An 18412-nucleotide genomic window follows, 5' to 3' on the forward strand; every position below is an offset into this window, starting at 1 on the left:
CTGATGATTTGTACAAACTGATGATTTGTACGGACTGATGATTTGTACGGACTGATGATTTGTACGAGCTGATGATTTGTACGGACTGATGATTTGTACGAGCTGATGATTTGTACGGACTGATGATTTGTACGGACTGATGATTTGTACGAGCTGATGATTTGTACGGACTGATGATTTGTACGGACTGATGATTTGTACGAGCTGATGATTTGTACAAACTGATGATTTGTACGGACTGATGATTTGTACGAGCTGATGATTTGTACGGACTGATGATTTGTACGGACTGATGATTTGTACGAGCTGATGATTTGTACAAACTGATGATTTGTACGGACTGATGATTTGTACGAGCTGATGATTTGTACGGACTGATGATTTGTACGAGCTGATGATTTGTACGGACTGATGATCTGTACGGACTGATGATTTGTACGAGCTGATGATTTGTACGAGCTGATGATTTGTACGGACTGATGATTTGTACGGACTGATGATTTGTACGAGCTGATGATTTGTACGGACTGATGATTTGTACGAGCTGATGATTTGTACGGACTGATGATTTGTACGGACTGATGATTTGTACGGACTGATGATTTGTACAAATTGATGATTTGTAGGAGCTGATGATTTGTACGGACTGATGATTTGTACAAATTGATGATTTGTAGGAGCTGATGATTTGTACAAACTGATGATTTGTACGAGCTGATGATTTGTACGGACTGATGATTTGTACAAATTGATGATTTGTAGGAGCTGATGATTTGTACAAACTGATGATTTGTACGAGCTGATGATTTGTACGGACTGATGATTTGTACGAGCTGATGATTTGTACGAGCTGATGATTTGTACGGACTGATGATTTGTACGAGCTGATGATTTGTACGGACTGATGATTTGTACGAGCTGATGATTTGTAGGAGCTGATGATTTGTACAAACTGATGATTTGTACGAGCTGATGATTTGTACGGACTGATGATTTGTACGGACTGATGATTTGTACGAGCTGATGATTTGTACAAACTGATGATTTGTACGGACTGATGATTTGTACGAGCTGATGATTTGTACGAGCTGATGATTTGTACGGACTGATGATTTGTACGAGCTGATGATTTGTACGGACTGATGATTTGTACAAATTGATGATTTGTAGGAGCTGATGATTTGTACAAATTGATGATTTGTAGGAGCTGATGATTTGTACAAACTGATGATTTGTAGGAGCTGATGATTTGTACAAACTGATGATTTGTAGGAGCTGATGATTTGTACGGACTGATGATTTGTACAAATTGATGATTTGTAGGAGCTGATGATTTGTACAAACTGATGATTTGTACGGACTGATGATTTGTACGAGCTGATGATTTGTACGGACTGATGATTTGTACGAGCTGATGATTTGTACGAGCTGATGATTTGTACGGACTGATGATTTGTACGAGCTGATGATTTGTACGGACTGATGATTTGCACGAGCTGATGATTTGTATGAGCTGATGATTTGTACGGACTGATGATTTGTACGGACTGATGATTTGTACGAGCTGATGATTTGTACAAACTGATGATTTGTACGGACTGATGATTTGTACGGACTGATGATTTGTACGAGCTGATGATTTGTACGGACTGATGATTTGTACGAGCTGATGATTTGTACGGACTGATGATTTGTACGGACTGATGATTTGTACGAGCTGATGATTTGTACGGACTGATGATTTGTACGAGCTGATGATTTGTACAAACTGATGATTTGTACGGACTGATGATTTGTACGAGCTGATGATTTGTACGGACTGATGATTTGTACGGACTGATGATTTGTACGAGCTGATGATTTGTACAAACTGATGATTTGTACGGACTGATGATTTGTACGAGCTGATGATTTGTACGGACTGATGATTTGTACGAGCTGATGATTTGTACGGACTGATGATCTGTACGGACTGATGATTTGTACGAGCTGATGATTTGTACGAGCTGATGATTTGTACGGACTGATGATTTGTACGGACTGATGATTTGTACGAGCTGATGATTTGTACGGACTGATGATTTGTACGAGCTGATGATTTGTACGAGCTGATGATTTGTACAAATTGATGATTTGTAGGAGCTGATGATTTGTACGGACTGATGATTTGTACAAATTGATGATTTGTAGGGACTGATGATTTGTACAAACTGATGATTTGTACGAGCTGATGATTTGTACGGACTGATGATTTGTACAAATTGATGATTTGTAGGAGCTGATGATTTGTACAAACTGATGATTTGTACGAGCTGATGATTTGTACGGACTGATGATTTGTACGAGCTGATGATTTGTACGAGCTGATGATTTGTACGGACTGATGATTTGTACGAGCTGATGATTTGTACGGACTGATGATTTGTACGAGCTGATGATTTGTATGAGCTGATGATTTGTACGGACTGATGATTTGTACGAGCTGATGATTTGTACGAGCTGATGATTTGTACAAACTGATGATTTGTACGGACTGATGATTTGTATGAGCTGATGATTTGTATGAGCTAATGATTTGTACGGACTGATGATTTGTACAAATTGATGATTTGTATGGACTGATGATTTGTACAAATTGATGATTTGTATGAGCTGATGATTTGTACGAGCTGATGATTTGTATGAGCTAATGATTTGTACGGACTGATGATTTGTACAAACTGATGATTTGTACGGACTGATGATTTGTATGAGCTGATGATTTGTATGAGCTAATGATTTGTACGGACTGATGATTTGTACAAATTGATGATTTGTATGGACTGATGATTTGTACAAATTGATGATTTGTACGAGCTGATGATTTGTACGAGCTGATGATTTGTACGGACTGATGATTTGTACAAACTGATGATTTGTACGGACTGATGATTTGTACAAACTGATGATTTGTACGGACTGATGATTTGTACAAACTGATGATTTGTACAGACTGATGATTTGTACAAATTGATGATTTGTACAAGCTGATGATTTGTACAAATTGATGATTTGTACGAGCTGATGATTTGTACAAATTGATGATTTGTACGAGCTGATGATATGTACAATTTGATGATTTGTACGAGCTGATGATTTGTACAAACTGATGATTTGTACAAATTGATGATTTGTACGAGCTGATGATTTGTACAAATTGATAATTTGTATGGACTGATGATTTGTACAAACTGATGATTTGTACGAGCTGATGATTTGTACAAACTGATGATTTGTACAAATTGATGATTTGTATGGACTGATGATTTGTACAAATTGATGATTTGTACGGACTGATGATTTGTACAAATTGATGATTTGTATGGACTGATGATTTGTACAAATTGATGATTTGTACAAACTGATGATTTGTACGAGCTGATGATTTGTACGGACTGATGATTTGTACAAATTGATGATTTGTACAAATTGATGATTTGTACGAGCTGATGATTTGTACAAACTGATGATTTGTACAAATTCATGATTTGTACGAGCTAATGATTTGTACAAACTGATGATTTGTACAAATTGATGATTTGTACGGACTGATGATTTGTACAAATTGATGATTTGTACGGACTGATGATTTGTACAAAATGATGATTTGTACAAATTGATGATTTGTACGGACTGATGATTTGTACAAATTGATGATTTGTATGGACTGATGATTTGTACAAATTGATGATTTGTACGAGCTGATGATTTGTACAAACTGATGATTTGTACAAATTGATGATTTGTACGAGCTGATGATTTGTACAAATTGATGATTTGTATGGACTGATCATTTGTACGAATTGATGATTTGTACAAACTGATGATTTGTACGAGCTGATGATTTGTACGGACTGATGATTTGTACGAGCTGATGATTTGTACAAATTGATGATTTGTACGGACTGATGATTTGTACAAATTGATGATTTGTACGGACTGATGATTTGTACAAATTGATGATTTGTACGAGCTGATGATTTGTACGGACTGATGATTTGTACAAATTGATGATTTGTACGGACTGATGATTTGTACAAATTGATGATTTGTACGGACTGATGATTTGTACGAGCTGATGATTTGTACAAATTGATGATTTGTACGGACTGATGATTTGTACAAATTGATGATTTGTACGGACTGATGATTTGTACGAGCTGATGATTTGTACGGACTGATGATTTGTACGGACTGATGATTTGTACGAGCTGATGATTTGTACGGACTGATGATTTGTACGGACTGATGATTTGTACGAGCTGATGATTTGTACGGACTGATGATTTGTACGAATTGTCTGGAGCTGAATTTATAACTGAACACCAGATCATATGAACTCTTCGTGTGTTTAATGTGTGAAGCTGTCAGATAAAAGCAGGTCTGACTGCTTGCCGTCCTCTTCCTCTGCAGTCATGGCGTTGGCCCAGGGCGAGCGACGCACAATGTCGCTCGGGCCGTGGACGGATGTCAGCGAGAGTGACTACGAACTTCAGCAGGGACTCACCAGCGCCATCCACTACTACAACAACCACGGATCAAGCAGTGATTATTACTTCACACCCTCCACCATCATCAGAGCACGGAGGCAGGTACGAGACAGGAAAGACATCATGTCTGTGGGGTCAAAGGTCAAAGGCAGGTCAACATCAACTTAAAGAATCACTTAAGTTGAATCACTTATAATTTGTTAAGTTAATTTAAAGGATCATAACTGTTTCTGTTACAGTAAAAAGTATTTGCATCAAAATTAAATTATGAAAAGTAAAAAATCTGATGTGTTAACACTCAGACGAGAGTAATAGAGTACATTTACTTTACTGTACTTAATTACAGTTTTGAGGTACTTGCATTTTTCTTGTACGTCTGTGTTTCAGGTTTTTCAAGACAAGTCTCGGTACATCGTAGACTTGGAGATGATCAAAACCGGCTGCCGCAAACAAGACTACAGCAATCCGTTCACCTGTGACCTTCAGCCTGAGAGAGGCGAGCGGCGCCAGGTGAGTCTCAGCAGCGAGGACGGGGACAGTTTGATGTTTTGGGGAGTGTGCTGAGGACGTTTTGATTTTAAGTTAGATCAGGAGCTTCTGTGCCGGACTACTTCCTGGAGTCTTGTCACCACATCCTGTAAAAACACAACACGTCTGTTTTGATGTGTTCATGACAGAGCTTGTTGTGCTTTCTGGACATTACAGTGTCACCCTGAGTTCTTTATGTCACATGGAGAGGTCAACATCAAGGATTTCATATGTGACCCCTGAAGCCACCAGCTGTCTCCAGCCTTCATCCTCCAGCATCATCTTCATCCTCCACCTGTCTGCTCTCCGCCTCCTCTCACCTGGAAACTTCTCACTACAAATAAAACCAGCATTTAAAAAGTTCTCCTGCAGATTTATTTCCTGTGCAGAAACCCTCAGTGATGCAGTGAAGAAGAAACTGTGTCGTCTTTAATCTGTGGTTGTGTTGAGTGCTGACGCCACCTGCTGGTCACAATCATGAACAGCAGCCATAACACACTAATAATACCAAAGAAATCAGCTGGTAAAATCAGAATTAATCGCAAAACAGAACTGAATTCTTCAAAATGTCATTAATTTACACATAAAGACGTTTAATCTCAAATTTTTCTGCAGATATAAAACTTTCCAAATCATCTGCATCCATAACCCTTTGAAATAATCAATCATCATTATTGTTTAAAGTTTTGATGGAGAAATAGGAGACAAAGTGTTTCATGGTCGGTCACACTGTAAGCAGTGGGATGATGTGCTGTATCTACCATTTTGTGACTGATATATCTCAGCTCAGTTATTAACACATTTAAAACTCTGTCACTGGCCGTCCCGCAGCGTCGCCACCAGAGCGCTCTGTCACATCATAGAGTGACAACTTTACACATCAAAAGCCCTTCACACATACTTATGCCACCACTTTGTCAGACATCTTTTACGATCACATATGACGTGTTACGCACCCTCCTGTGTCTGCTGCTGATGTTCCAGGTCACTCTACCAACACCATGACATCAACAAAAGCACGTGGTTACGTTTAGAAAAAAAGCATCTTGGTTTAACATTCAGGAAGTGAACACTGGGCTCCTGGGTGAAAGTCCGGAGTTTGTTTGACCCATCCACCGCCCCTCCTACCAACCCTATACGGGCTCTCTGTATATTACGTCGTTACCAGCAGTGTTTCGACCTAAACACGTCCAGCAGCGTACGTTATTGAACAGAACGCTGTGAGGGAAATAAAATGTGACATTTAGACGATGAAGTGAAAAAAGAAGAAGAAAGAAATCATAAGAGAATAAATACATAATATTAAGAAACAAGTCATAAAACTGAGAACAGTCAGAATTTTATAAGAAGAAATTCAGAGATAAAGATGCATCTTTAGAAGAAAAACATGTTTACAGTCATTTAATGTGGAAATATGAATATTTTATAAACATATTCACAGATTTACAAAACAAATATATTTACAACATAACTAACAAAAGCCCTTTTTAGATAGGAATTAAATTTGCAGGAAAGCCCAATCAGTGTTTTTTCAGCATTGGCAGTATAAAAACAAAATCGGGGAGTGCAGCAAAATGCCGCCTACCTACTTTTGTTTATACAGAATGTGCCTTTTTCGGGGCAATGGGGGGCGTGAGCAAGTAACAAAACGTGTAGCTCAGCGTGTGACGTAAACAGTGACGTGGGAGGGAAGCTGCGGCTGGTCAGTCCTGTATGGAACGCCGAATGGACCAAAACGTCTAATTCGACGTCCGTCTTAAGACGTCAAATTTGTACTTCTTAAGACGACAGATAATGCCATGTTGACACGTCAGTTTAATTGGGTGCTACCACTTCGTCTATTTCTGAGGGAGAGACCCTTCTGAGGTCCTACCAGAGTTCAAAATTACCGGCACACCACCCTCATGGAAATGGACTGTCCCAAATGCTAATCATAGGACACTTCACAGGTACGTAGGCAAAACGTACCCTCTGCCAAGAGACCACAAGACCACAACGAAGGCATATGTACAGCCCAACGCAGCCGCTACGTCAAAAGGAGGTGGGTATGTTGATGCCAACCAGTAACAACGGACCAAACATCTTAAGACATTAAAAACTGACGTTTTAATACGGCATTTTCTGTCATCTTAAGAGGTACAAATTTGATGACTTAATACGGACGTCGAATTACACATTTTGGTCCATTCGGCGTTCCACAGTCCTTCGGAGATCCTCTCGTAAGTCGGCCCGTTCTTCACCGTCCCCGTCATCTGATGGTTAATGGCCTCTTGTTTGTGAGGACAAGGAGGGCGCACAATTCCTTGTCTCCCCAGTTGCTCATCTTTACAGTGTCTGTCAGGGTTGTGTTTCCCTCTTGCTACTAGCTGCTCGCTAATTCCTGCTATCAGCTGTTTCCTGTTTATCCACCGCCAGTGGCTCGCACGTGTGGCGTCATCAACAGCTCCTCCCACAAGTCATCAACAGCTCCTCCCACAAGTCATCAACAGCTCCTCCCACAAGTCATCAACAGCTCCTCCCGTTGCAGAAGGCCGCCTCGGTCTGTTTAAACTAAAAAGGTTCCACCAATATGTCTACCCTACAATGCCGCGGCTTCCCTCCCACGTCACTGTTTACGTCACACGCTGAGCTACACGTTTTGTTACTTGCTCACGCCCCCCATTGCCCCGAAAAAGGCACATTCTGTATAAACAAAAGTAGGTAGGCGGCATTTTGCTGCACTCCCCGATTTTGTTTTTATACTGCCAATGCTGAAAAAAGACTGATTGGGCTTTCCTGCAAATTTGCACAACTCCTGTTTAAAAAGGGCTTATGTCTACACTACGAGGTGGAAAATTGGGCACCTCGGATCAACTCGCCAATCCGGCTCTGTGTCTAAACGCTCGCAGCTTGGCGGCAAAACGGCCCAACATTCGCCAAAAATCTGGCAGTGTAAAAGGAGCTAATGTTTCACTGGAACTTTCAACCAGAGAAAATGTTGTAATGTTATAAGGAGAAAATTTTGATTTTACGAGATAAATTAAAAATAATTCAAGATTAAATCATAATTTAATGACGAAATAATCTTAACTCAGGGTTGATTTAGTGTTTCTGGAGCTTTCGACCTTGAGTTGCTAGATGACTTCGTTCTGGAAAAATATTATGACATTTTTATGAAATTAAAACTTTATTTTTTTTTTTAAAGAATAAAACAAGAAAAAAGTTGTAATATTTCAATGATAAAAATAATATAATAATAATAATAATTTTATTAAAATAATAATAATAATTTTAACAACATTATTAATAAACACATGGAAATCAAATCTTATCAATTAAATATTCTTTTCTTTTCTTTTTTTTTTTTTTAACATAAAAATCTAAACAGGAAGTTAATATTTTATGTGCAAATAGTGATTTCTTAGTTTTTTCTCCGTGCAGACAGATGACCCAAAATATTGAACAGAACTCCAGGGAAGAGAATAAAAACTTAATATCAAGAAACAAATAAAAAAAACATGAAAAAGACGTAAAATTTCATGAGTAAATTTTTATTTTAACGACTTCAGTAATAAACACGTAGAAATGAAATATTTTTCACATATTAATCAAAACAGGAGGTGAATAACTTAAATGCTTTTATTGATTCATTTAAAATTCTGCAAATGAATAAAGATGTTTTTCTTGTTTTAATTTAATTTAATTTAATTTAATTTAATTTGATTTGATTTAATTAAATTTAAATTAATTTAATAATTATTCTTGTTTTTCTCATTACTACATGAAATAACAACAAGTAAAGAGTGGTTATATGTTGTTGATGAAGTTTTAATTTTACGACTTTATTCATGAAATCTTTTTTCTTCTGGCGGGTCCAGTCTGACGTCTCCTTACGTCACCGTGACGTCACCTCAACGATGCGGAAGTCGAAGTCACCGTGGAGAACGTAAACTAATGTCAAGCAGCCGCCTGAAAAACAGAGAAAAGAAGCAGCAGAAGAGAAACAAGAAGAAGAAGAAGAAGAACCGGAGTGAGCACCGAACACGGCGGACGGTTCACCTCCGGCTGCACTTTCACCGCCGCCGCCATGAACGTTAACTTAGCTAGCCGTTACTCTCCGGTCAGTTAACCGTAACATCTGCCCGCTGTGTGGCCGTCGGTTCGCCCGTTACCGACACCGTTAACGTTCAATGGACCCACCGGGTGACTCAGAGTCCACGTCGGTGCTGCTGTGGTGTTTGACGGGTCGCTAGAAAGCTCCAAACCCCGCGACATCACCCTCTCCCTGGAAGGTGAGTACCAAACTCCTTTGAAAAACATCCAATTTAAAACATTTTTAAAAATTAGCTAAAATCTATAAACGTGTTATTATAAATGAACATGTTTCCTGGTTGACTTACACCCTCTCGTTATATCGGCGCACATATGACACCAGCAAACTGCGGTTTCTGTTGGTAAAATGTCCACTTTTACAACCCACTGTCCGCTAATTGCTGTCTTTTCAAAATCACGGTCCACCCTGCTGAGCGGTGGCCAGCAGCGACGCGAGTCTGTCGGAAAGTCGACATTTCAGCGAAGGCAGCGCTCGTTGGCTGATTATATGCACGCCGTACTGAAAAGTATTGCCATGACATTTATAAAAGACTTTGACTGATACCTGAGACCGAGGTTACGGTGCAGAAACACCCAGAGCAGCGTTAAACCGACACATTTCTGAAAGGAGTTCAGGCGTGCTCGCAGCTCCAGAGAGCAGCGGGTGTCGGAGCTCGTAAAAGCAGCAAAAACGTGTCTTTTTGTGCAACAAACCCGCCTCGTTTCTCTCAGATAGACTACACATGAGCATGTTTTATGTTTGCATTTTTGTTTCATGGATCGAACTGCAAAGATAATTCATAAACTGAGCCTCATCAGTCAGGATCAGGATCAGGAACAGGATCGGGATCGGGGGGTCATGACTCAGTGTTTGAAGCATCACATCGCTGCTGAGTGTTGGAATAAAAGGAGTTAGAAATAAAAGACACAAATACATATGAATGCATTTAGATTTAAAGTGCTTAGAAATGTGTCTGTGGGCTGAATTAATGAACCTACGCATCATTTTCTTTTACTCCATATTTTATCAGCTGGTCTTTAAAATGTCACAGATGAACAAAGGTTATGAAATTAAAGCAGTGTCCTAAATGTGCTCTTTTCTTTTGATTTATCACTTGTGCTTTAATTGATTGGCAGCAGTTTCAATGAGTAATTTCAGTGATTAATCGCGTGAAGAGCTCCAAACATCTAAACATGTTTTATGTCATTTTAAATAAATATCTTTGCACTGAACAGAACAAACATTTGAGGACACAGAGATGACATGTTTCACTGTTTTCTGACGTTTTATAGATTAATCCAGACAATAACTGCCCGGTCAATTTAAAATGTGAACTATAACCAGTAAATGTTTGAGATTTTCACTTAAAATGATTAAAATAAATAATAAAGCATCAAAGTGTCATGAATTTAGTGACGTCTTAAACATGCTGGTTCTAAGTGTTTCTGTGGTGACACGTCTCTGATGGTTTGTTCCTGCAGGTATGAAAATGTAGTTTAGATGAAATAATGAACATTGTTAAACACTGAGAGCTTCACATGTTGTTGTTGTTTACTGCAGAGCAGAGTAAACATCCTCACTGACAGATGTTACGTTTCAGTAATGTTATAAATGTTTAATGGCTCAGTAACGTCACGTTTGTTGCATTAGAAATAATGAAAATAGCAAAGAATGAAACACTGACTGGTTAAAGGACGGTGTTGTTCTGTAACAGAGCCCTGTCTGTGTCACAGTCCCTGCAGGAGTTACCACACTGTTTGTTGGCATCGTTGCTGAAATCTGATTCTACGGCAGCTTTTCTAAAAATTTATGATGCATGTTGTGATGTTTATGGGTTTATAGGAGCAAGTGAAAATGGCAAAAATAGTTGTGCTGTTCAGAGTTTATTATCATGAGCATACAGTGTTTCCCTCAGGATGATAGTCTATAATCGCCAACAGCTGATTGTTGCTGATCAGCTGTTGCTGCCATTGGAAGCAGCGCTGAAGGTCTGTCCCCGTGAGCTGCTCTCTGCCTGGTTAGCACGAGCTAACACAGCAACAGCGGCTAACATCCGACATCGAGCCATTAAACTGTCTCAACGTCTCACACCAACAGCAAGACTTTGACGTTAAACAAATTCCTAGTGGACCAACGGTCCTCATCAGGGTCCATCGGTGGACCGACGGTCCTCATCAGGGTCCATCAGTGGACCGACGGTCCTCATCAGGGTCCATCAGTGGACTAGTCTCCTGCATGTTTCTGATATGAATGTAATGATGAAATGATATATTTTGGTGGTTTGAGTTGAAGGTGTGAGAAAGAATAGTATCAGTAACATTGTTAACACTGTGCTACATTACAGAGAAATACAAACTGTACTAATGAACCTTCATTAATATAGGCCTATATTTTATCTCCAAGTGCACGTCACACACTGAGCGAGCCGCCTGTTAATGACGGTGTGGGCTAATGGGCATGTAGCTACTTCCATGTTTCACATGATACGTCATGTTTGTAGTCGACCAATGAAGATGAGTTTACATATCACCTTGGGTTCGTCCTTCACCTTCTCAAAATGATCCCACACTTTGGATTTCCTGCCCGACATGTTATTAACTAGCCTGTGGAATAACCGCAGGTACCAGCCCTGGAGATTAACCTGACGAGGACACTTCCTGTGTCTGTTCTTTCAAAGTAAAGTCACACATGCTCCAGTCAGATAGGTTTGGATTTATTGTGACGAGGTGCAGCTCCTGATAGAGTTTCATGTTTGTGTTTGTTTTTTCTGTGACTAAGTGACCAATGAAATCTCGCCAACTAATGACCTTTCTGGTCGACTAATGTTTGGTCGACTATGGGGGGGGGGGGGGGGGGGGGCCTACATTAAACCCATCAACAAATGTTGGGTAACGTTAGCTGGTTGATGCTAACAGTTAGCCCTGTCAATGTGTGTGTGACTCTGCATCACATCCTCACTGTGACCTCGTCACATGTCCACGTTTGGTCATGGACTTTCCACGTCCACATATGACGTCCAAGGTACCCTGGGTGTGTTGGTTGTTGACGTTCTGGGACGCCGTGTCAACTTCAGCCTGTTACATGCATTGTCTGTTTTCAAAATACACTTCTGTTTTCATAGGAAATGTACAGTTTGAATACAGTCTCTTTCAAAATAAAAGCACTACGTTGGTACAACACCGTGAACTGAGTGGTTACGTTCAGGACAAAAGAACAGGGTTTGGCTTTACAATCTCACAGGAATTTCACTGCAGTTTCTTTTTAATCAGACTAACAGGAGGAAACAGTGACTGTGCTGGGGACTATTTTCAGCGGCGGATGAACCATTTTTTTCCCTGTTAAAGGTTTTTTTTGGGGGAGTTTTTCCTGATCAGCTGTGAGGGTCATAAGGACAGAGGGATGTCGTATGCTGTAAAGCCCTGTGAGGCAAATTGTGATTTGTGATATTGGGCTTTATAAATAAAATTGATTGAAACTGATTGATTGAATCCACATTTGGAGCTGTAGTGAGTGTTTGTGTCAGCAGGACAGAGGACGATATCAGGCTGTAGAGACACACAGTGCGCTGACATATCTGATTCATCATAAGAATGTGGATCTGAGGATCTCCAGGAAATAAATATGGAGGAGTCCAAACATGTCGGAGCTGAAAACGTGAACTGGCAAAACCCCAAACAGAGGAGGAGTTACTGTTTATTTTAGAAATGTGGAAAATATATAACTGACGATTAGTTTAACAGTGAGTGACAGATTGTGTTCATGTCTTCACTGCGTCCTCACCCTGGGAGAGTTTTTCAAAGTTTATATCTGGAGTGCTAATCTAAACTTTAAAATGAACAATTTAATTTAGTTTTCCTCACAAAAATTAAGACAATGAAATGTTGAAATAAAGACCTGGTGAGCTCCAGTGGGGGTCGGGACCTCCAGGTTGGGAACCAGTGCTCTACAATAATGTTCCAGGTTTATATTTGATCAGAAGAGAGGACTGAGCTTTAATAGAAACATTCTGATTTAATTATATGAATATATATTTTCAAAGTCTGGAACAGGAGGAGAGAAACTAATGACCCAATCACCAGAAGGAAGTGTTTGTATTGTGCGTTTCTTTAAACCACAGATACGTTACATTTGTATTTTATTTTGTAGCTGATTTGTTGAAACTTCACATCTCAACACTGCCGCGGTTAACGTATGGTTAATGTTTAGGCACAGAAACACTAACGATACTGGTCAGGGAAGATCATGTTTTGGCTTAAAATACGTGTGGAGTGCAGTCCCTGCTGGAAAGGCAGCAATGTCTCAGTAGAAAAACAATTGTTTTTTTGTGGCACAGAGACTGGTTGCTACAACACACCCATGTTTGGTGGCTTAAAAGCTGCCAGAATCGCCCTGAAGGCTCACCAAAAAACAACTGCTCTTTGTGGCACTGTCCAAGAAAGAAAAACAGCAATGTCTTGGTAAAAGATAACAATAAGATGTGTGGCATTTTCCCCAGTGGAAATGCAGTGACTGGTCGCTACAAAACACCCATGTTTGGTGGCTTAAAAGCCGCTGGAGACACCTCAAAGGGTCACCCAAAAACAACCCTATTTGTGGCACTATCCAAGCAGGAAATGCAGCAATGTCACTGTCACAAACAATTGTCTTTCATGGCACTGTTCCGGCAGGAAACACAGTGACTGGTTGCTACAAAATACCCAAATTTTGTGGCACAAAAGGTGCTGGAAACATCACAAAGGGTCGCCAAAAAACAGCCACTTTTTGTGGCACTTTCCCCAGTGGAAATGCAGCAACTCGTCACTATAAAACACTCAAGTTTGGTGGCTGAAAAGGTGCTGGAAGTATTGCAGAGGGTTGCCGAAAAACAACTGCTTTTTCCTGGCAGGAAATGCAGCAATGTGTTGGTAAAAAAACATTGTTTTTTAAGGCGCTGTTCTGGCAGGAAACACAGTGACTGGTTGCTACAAAACATCCACTTCTGCAGGCCTAAAAGCTGCTGGAAACACATCAGTGACACACTAAATGTTGATTGTTGGTGTTGGACAGTGATCTCTCTGAGGTGTCCCACCATCCACCGTCCCCTCCACCTCCTGAGGACAAAGTCAGCTGATCTAATTCGTCACTTTGATGTGATTCGTATGAAACACAGAACTGTAATGTTTCTGTAGTTTGTAGAAACGCACGATGCCAACATTCTTCTGGCTGTAAATAAGTTACGATGGATAAAATCCTCACACATAATATCAGTCTGTTTTCACAGACATGAACTCATACTTGCACTTTGTTTTGTTTGTGTATTTATTTATTTAACTTCCATTGTCGCAGATCTCCTGGGACACAGTGTGTTTAAATAAGTCTGTCTGGATGTAATTAAGTCGACTGTAGTCACTCATCAGGACTCATTCATCGTCAGTTTGTCTGTACGTGTGATTTATGACTGAGACGCAGTTTATGTTGCTTTAACTGATCTGAACTTCTTCTCTCCTCTCAGACTTCCTGTTGTCTGCGTGACTCCGCCTCCTGAGGTACTGCAGCGCACACACACACACACACACACACACACACACACACAGCATGCAGACTGAGTGATGCTTGTTGTTCAGCTGTAGACGTCCCTGCAGAGTCCTGAACAGTCTGTTGAATCCTTTAAAGGTCCTCACAGACGTTCATGGAGTTTGTCATTTTATTTTGCACCACAGAAGAAGACGGTTTGAGTCGACCTCTGTTTCAGGTCCGTCTGCTGTGTGTGTGTGTTAAAGACGTCAGTCAGCTTCAGATGAGCTGAACATTCAAAACTTAAGATCAGAATCAGGTTTATCACATCAGATGAATTTACCTTTGGGTGTTTTGGTGCTCGACATTAAACATAAGAGAGAAGAAAGAAAGTCGCAGGGTTCCCATGGTCACGAAATTCCAGGAAAAGGGTTAAAATCTTTCCAGGCAATAGTTTGTAATCAACAGAATGTTTTGAATGTAAATGATTTTGTCTTGTCTGAAATATGTTCATAAACATCCCAAAACATGCACACAAAGTTTGTCAAAATTAGAATCCAAACACATCAGAGTTCTTTAAAATCTACAGGAGAAAAGGGGCGTGGCCTTGACGTTTTGTCAGAGTACCCATATGCGCCCATCTGGTCCGCAGCGAGAATGTCAAATGAGCGACGAAAGATAGTTAACATGTGGGCCAGCAAAAAAAATCATAAAAGTTTTGAAAATTTTCTGGTAAAAATTTGTGGGAACTCTGAAGTCAAGAATTCTAAATAAAAACATTTATGTTTAAAGAATAAGTAAAGTGGTTCTCGATTCCCATCCCTCCTCACAATATCCATCAACATTATTAAATAATCATAACACACAGCTCTAAACTTTACTACAACAAGTCCAGCGTCACTGTGAGCCTAGAAAGTCTGTTAAATTCATGTGAAACTTGAGCCTGCTGAGTTTCATTGTGAAAAGCCTCCCAGCCCTCGTCTCTCTCCAACAACTCTGTGCTTTTGTTTTTAATATTTGAATACAACTTTATTCACTGTAAAAAACCCACACTAAACACACATTAAACACACAGTAAACACATTAAACACACAGTAAACACACATTAAACACACAGTAAACGCACATTAAACACACAGTAAACGCACATTAAACCCACAGTAAACACACATTAAACACACAGTAAACACACATTAAACACATGTTAAACACACAGTAAACACATTAAACACACAGTAAACACACATTAAACACACAGTAAACGCACATTAAACCCACAGTAAACACACATTAAACACACAGTAAACACACATTAAACACATGTTAAACACACAGTAAACACATTAAACCCACAGTAAACACACATTAAACACACAGTAAACACACATTAAACACATGTTAAACACACATTAAACACATTAAACACACAGTAAACACACTAAACACATTAAACACACAGTAAACACACATTAAACACATGTTAAACACACAGTAAACACACATTAAACACACGTTAAACACATGTTAAACACACATTAAACACACGTTAAACACACGTTAAACACACAGTAAACACACATTAAACACACATTAAACACACGTTAAACACATGTTAAACACACAGTAAACACAAACACACATTAAACACACGTTAAACACATGTTAAACACACATTAAAGACACAGTAAACACACATTAAACACATTAAACACACATTAAACATGGCTTAATAGAGACAGTGTCAAACACAAATCAGCTTCACTATAACTCGCAGCATTCACAGACAAACACTTGTCTTTATCTGGACACATTTTCCCCACAAATACAACATGCTAACGTTATTAGCACAAGTCTTGTATAAGTTAGCCTAGTGGCTAGCAGAGATTTCCTCTACTCATATGAAACCAGCAACATGTAACAAAGGTAACGTTACAATATTCGACTCCATTACAACTCACAAGGTTCACTGACAAAACAGCTGTCTTATACTAAACACATTTTCACCACAAATACAACATGCTAACGTTTTTAGCACAAGCGTATGGCATTTTACATTGTATAAATTAGCCTAGCAGCTAGCAGAGATTTCCTCTGCTCATATTTCAGCCAGGATAAATCACACACAGTGTGTGGAGGCTTTATTGTCTTCATGATTTATTGTTTCTTATCTGTGAAATTAAAGTAAATCAAAGCTTTGTTTCCACTGAGGGAAATGGTTTCAGCTCACAGAGACAGACAGGAGGTCTGCGTCACTGTGACACTGTGGAGTTGGGGAGGTGCACGGTGTAGGTTATGGTGTAGGTTACAGCATTGATTCAACGCAGAAGTATAAATTCCGCCTTAATAATAGAACAGTCTGATGGGTGCAAAACATGACATCACCTTTAAAACCAGGAAAAGGCGACACTGGCAGTATGACCATATCAGAAACCTGAGACAATAACTGGTCTCATATCATCGTACCAAAGTAATATCAATATATTGTCCAGTTCCAGTATAAACACATGTTTTTTTCCATAGAAGTGAACGCTGTTTCCTTATAATTAACTTTAAAGTACCATCAGACACACGGGGACAGTGACTGACGGGGAACATGCAGCAAAGGTCTCCAGTTGGATTCAAGCGCAGAGGGATTGTTGGCTTGTCAGTACTGAAAAACTACAGAAATTGAGAAGAAGATTTCTGACACTATCAGACGATCCGACCAGCAGTCGGACTGAAGCAGACTGTAGCCGTCAGAAGGTGGTTTGTTATTTTAACCAGCAGGAGTTATGGTCTGTAAACGTGTGTACAAAAAACAGTAAGTACATATTATTTAAATGCTTTAAGCCTGTTTTTCACTAGCAACAATTAGCATTAGCATTAGCCACAGCTAGCTTTAGGGTGAGCTCCACCCTCTTGTCCAAATATGGTCACCTCTGGCTCCAAAAAAACAAGACGGCGGCAGCTGAAATGCAGAACTGTTTCAGACATCCCTAAACAAATGGGCGACGTCACCATGGTTACGTCCAGTATTTATACAGTCTGTGGCTGAATCCAAATGTCCGCCCTCTGGATCTGCAGACTGAGCCCTCACAGACTTCAGTTGTGTGTAATGTGACCAAAGTATGTGATTCAGAAGGCACCTGATGTAACATCTGTAGTACAATGAATCGTGGGTAATTAAACCAGTGATGTCTGCTCCCCAGGCGGACTCTCTGGAGGTCTGCAGGAAGTCCTCTTGGGTAGTCCTGTGAACTGGTTGAATTGGGGATTTGGAGTCCTCAGCACTCCCAGACTTCCAGGGAATGCGTTTGCAAAGTCCGTGAATCTGCAAGTGTGGACGTTTGGATTCAGCCAGGTCTCCAGGAAGCACGTCCGGCTTTGAAGCCAATTTTTCGTAGCAGTGAAATTACAACTTCTGAGTCCATCATGTGATGTCATTCACCCCAACAACACTTGATCCCATTGACTTACATTTAGACAGAGACGTCTGGAAGTCAGTGGATACGTTTTTTGAGCGTCACAACTGCTGCAAAATGACTCGTTCCACTTTCAGGATCAAGGCATTCAGGCCGATAACATTTTGAAAGTCTGGAAGAGCCGTAAGATTACATCATTTCATCCCTTCCAAGTTAACGGAGCGCTGCACAGGAAGTAGTCAGTGCCGTTGTCATAAGTCTAGTGCGTCTGCTCTATGAACCCAGTGATGCGTGATTAGCATTGATCATCTGTGTGATGTTGTACAGTGGACATCGAGCATTTTTTGGCGTCGTGCTCCGCTGAGCAGCTTTCATAACAATAAACTGGG

General features: G+C 39.9%; 2 protein-coding genes across 3 annotated transcripts in view; both read left to right on the plus strand.

Moving 5' to 3' along the window:
• Nucleotides 1-4454: 4454 nt before the first annotated feature.
• Nucleotides 4455-5420, plus strand: LOC144458426 (cystatin-M-like). The gene is made up of 3 exons (XM_078160892.1): nt 4455-4631; nt 4917-5039; nt 5235-5420. Exons 1-3 carry the CDS (start codon nt 4455-4457, stop codon nt 5298-5300), a joined length of 366 nt encoding a protein of 121 aa, XP_078017018.1. The 3' UTR covers nt 5301-5420.
• Nucleotides 5421-8948: 3528 nt separating this feature from the next.
• The window catches only part of psda (pleckstrin and Sec7 domain containing a), a 105056-nt gene continuing 95592 nt past the window's right edge, over nt 8949-18412 (plus strand). For both annotated transcript variants that reach the window (XM_078160866.1, XM_078160865.1), the window contains exons 1-2: nt 8949-9328; nt 14621-14654. The gene's annotated coding sequence lies outside the window, so the exon portion shown is untranslated. The remainder of the gene's footprint in view (nt 9329-14620; nt 14655-18412) is intronic.

The sequence above is a fragment of the Epinephelus lanceolatus genome, chromosome 17, assembly GCF_041903045.1.
Source record: "Epinephelus lanceolatus isolate andai-2023 chromosome 17, ASM4190304v1, whole genome shotgun sequence".
Lineage (NCBI taxonomy): Eukaryota > Metazoa > Chordata > Actinopteri > Perciformes > Serranidae > Epinephelus > Epinephelus lanceolatus.

Bases quoted from the DNA above. Each gene is read 5' to 3' on its own strand.
- LOC144458426 (XM_078160892.1), top strand. From the start codon at position 4,455: ATGGCGTTGGCCCAGGGCGAGCGACGCACAATGTCGCTCGGGCCGTGG. The intron at 4,632-4,916 runs GTACGAGACAGG...TCTGTGTTTCAG, and splicing joins TCATCAGAGCACGGAGGCAG to GTTTTTCAAGACAAGTCTCG. The intron at 5,040-5,234 runs GTGAGTCTCAGC...TGGACATTACAG, and splicing joins AGAGAGGCGAGCGGCGCCAG to TGTCACCCTGAGTTCTTTAT.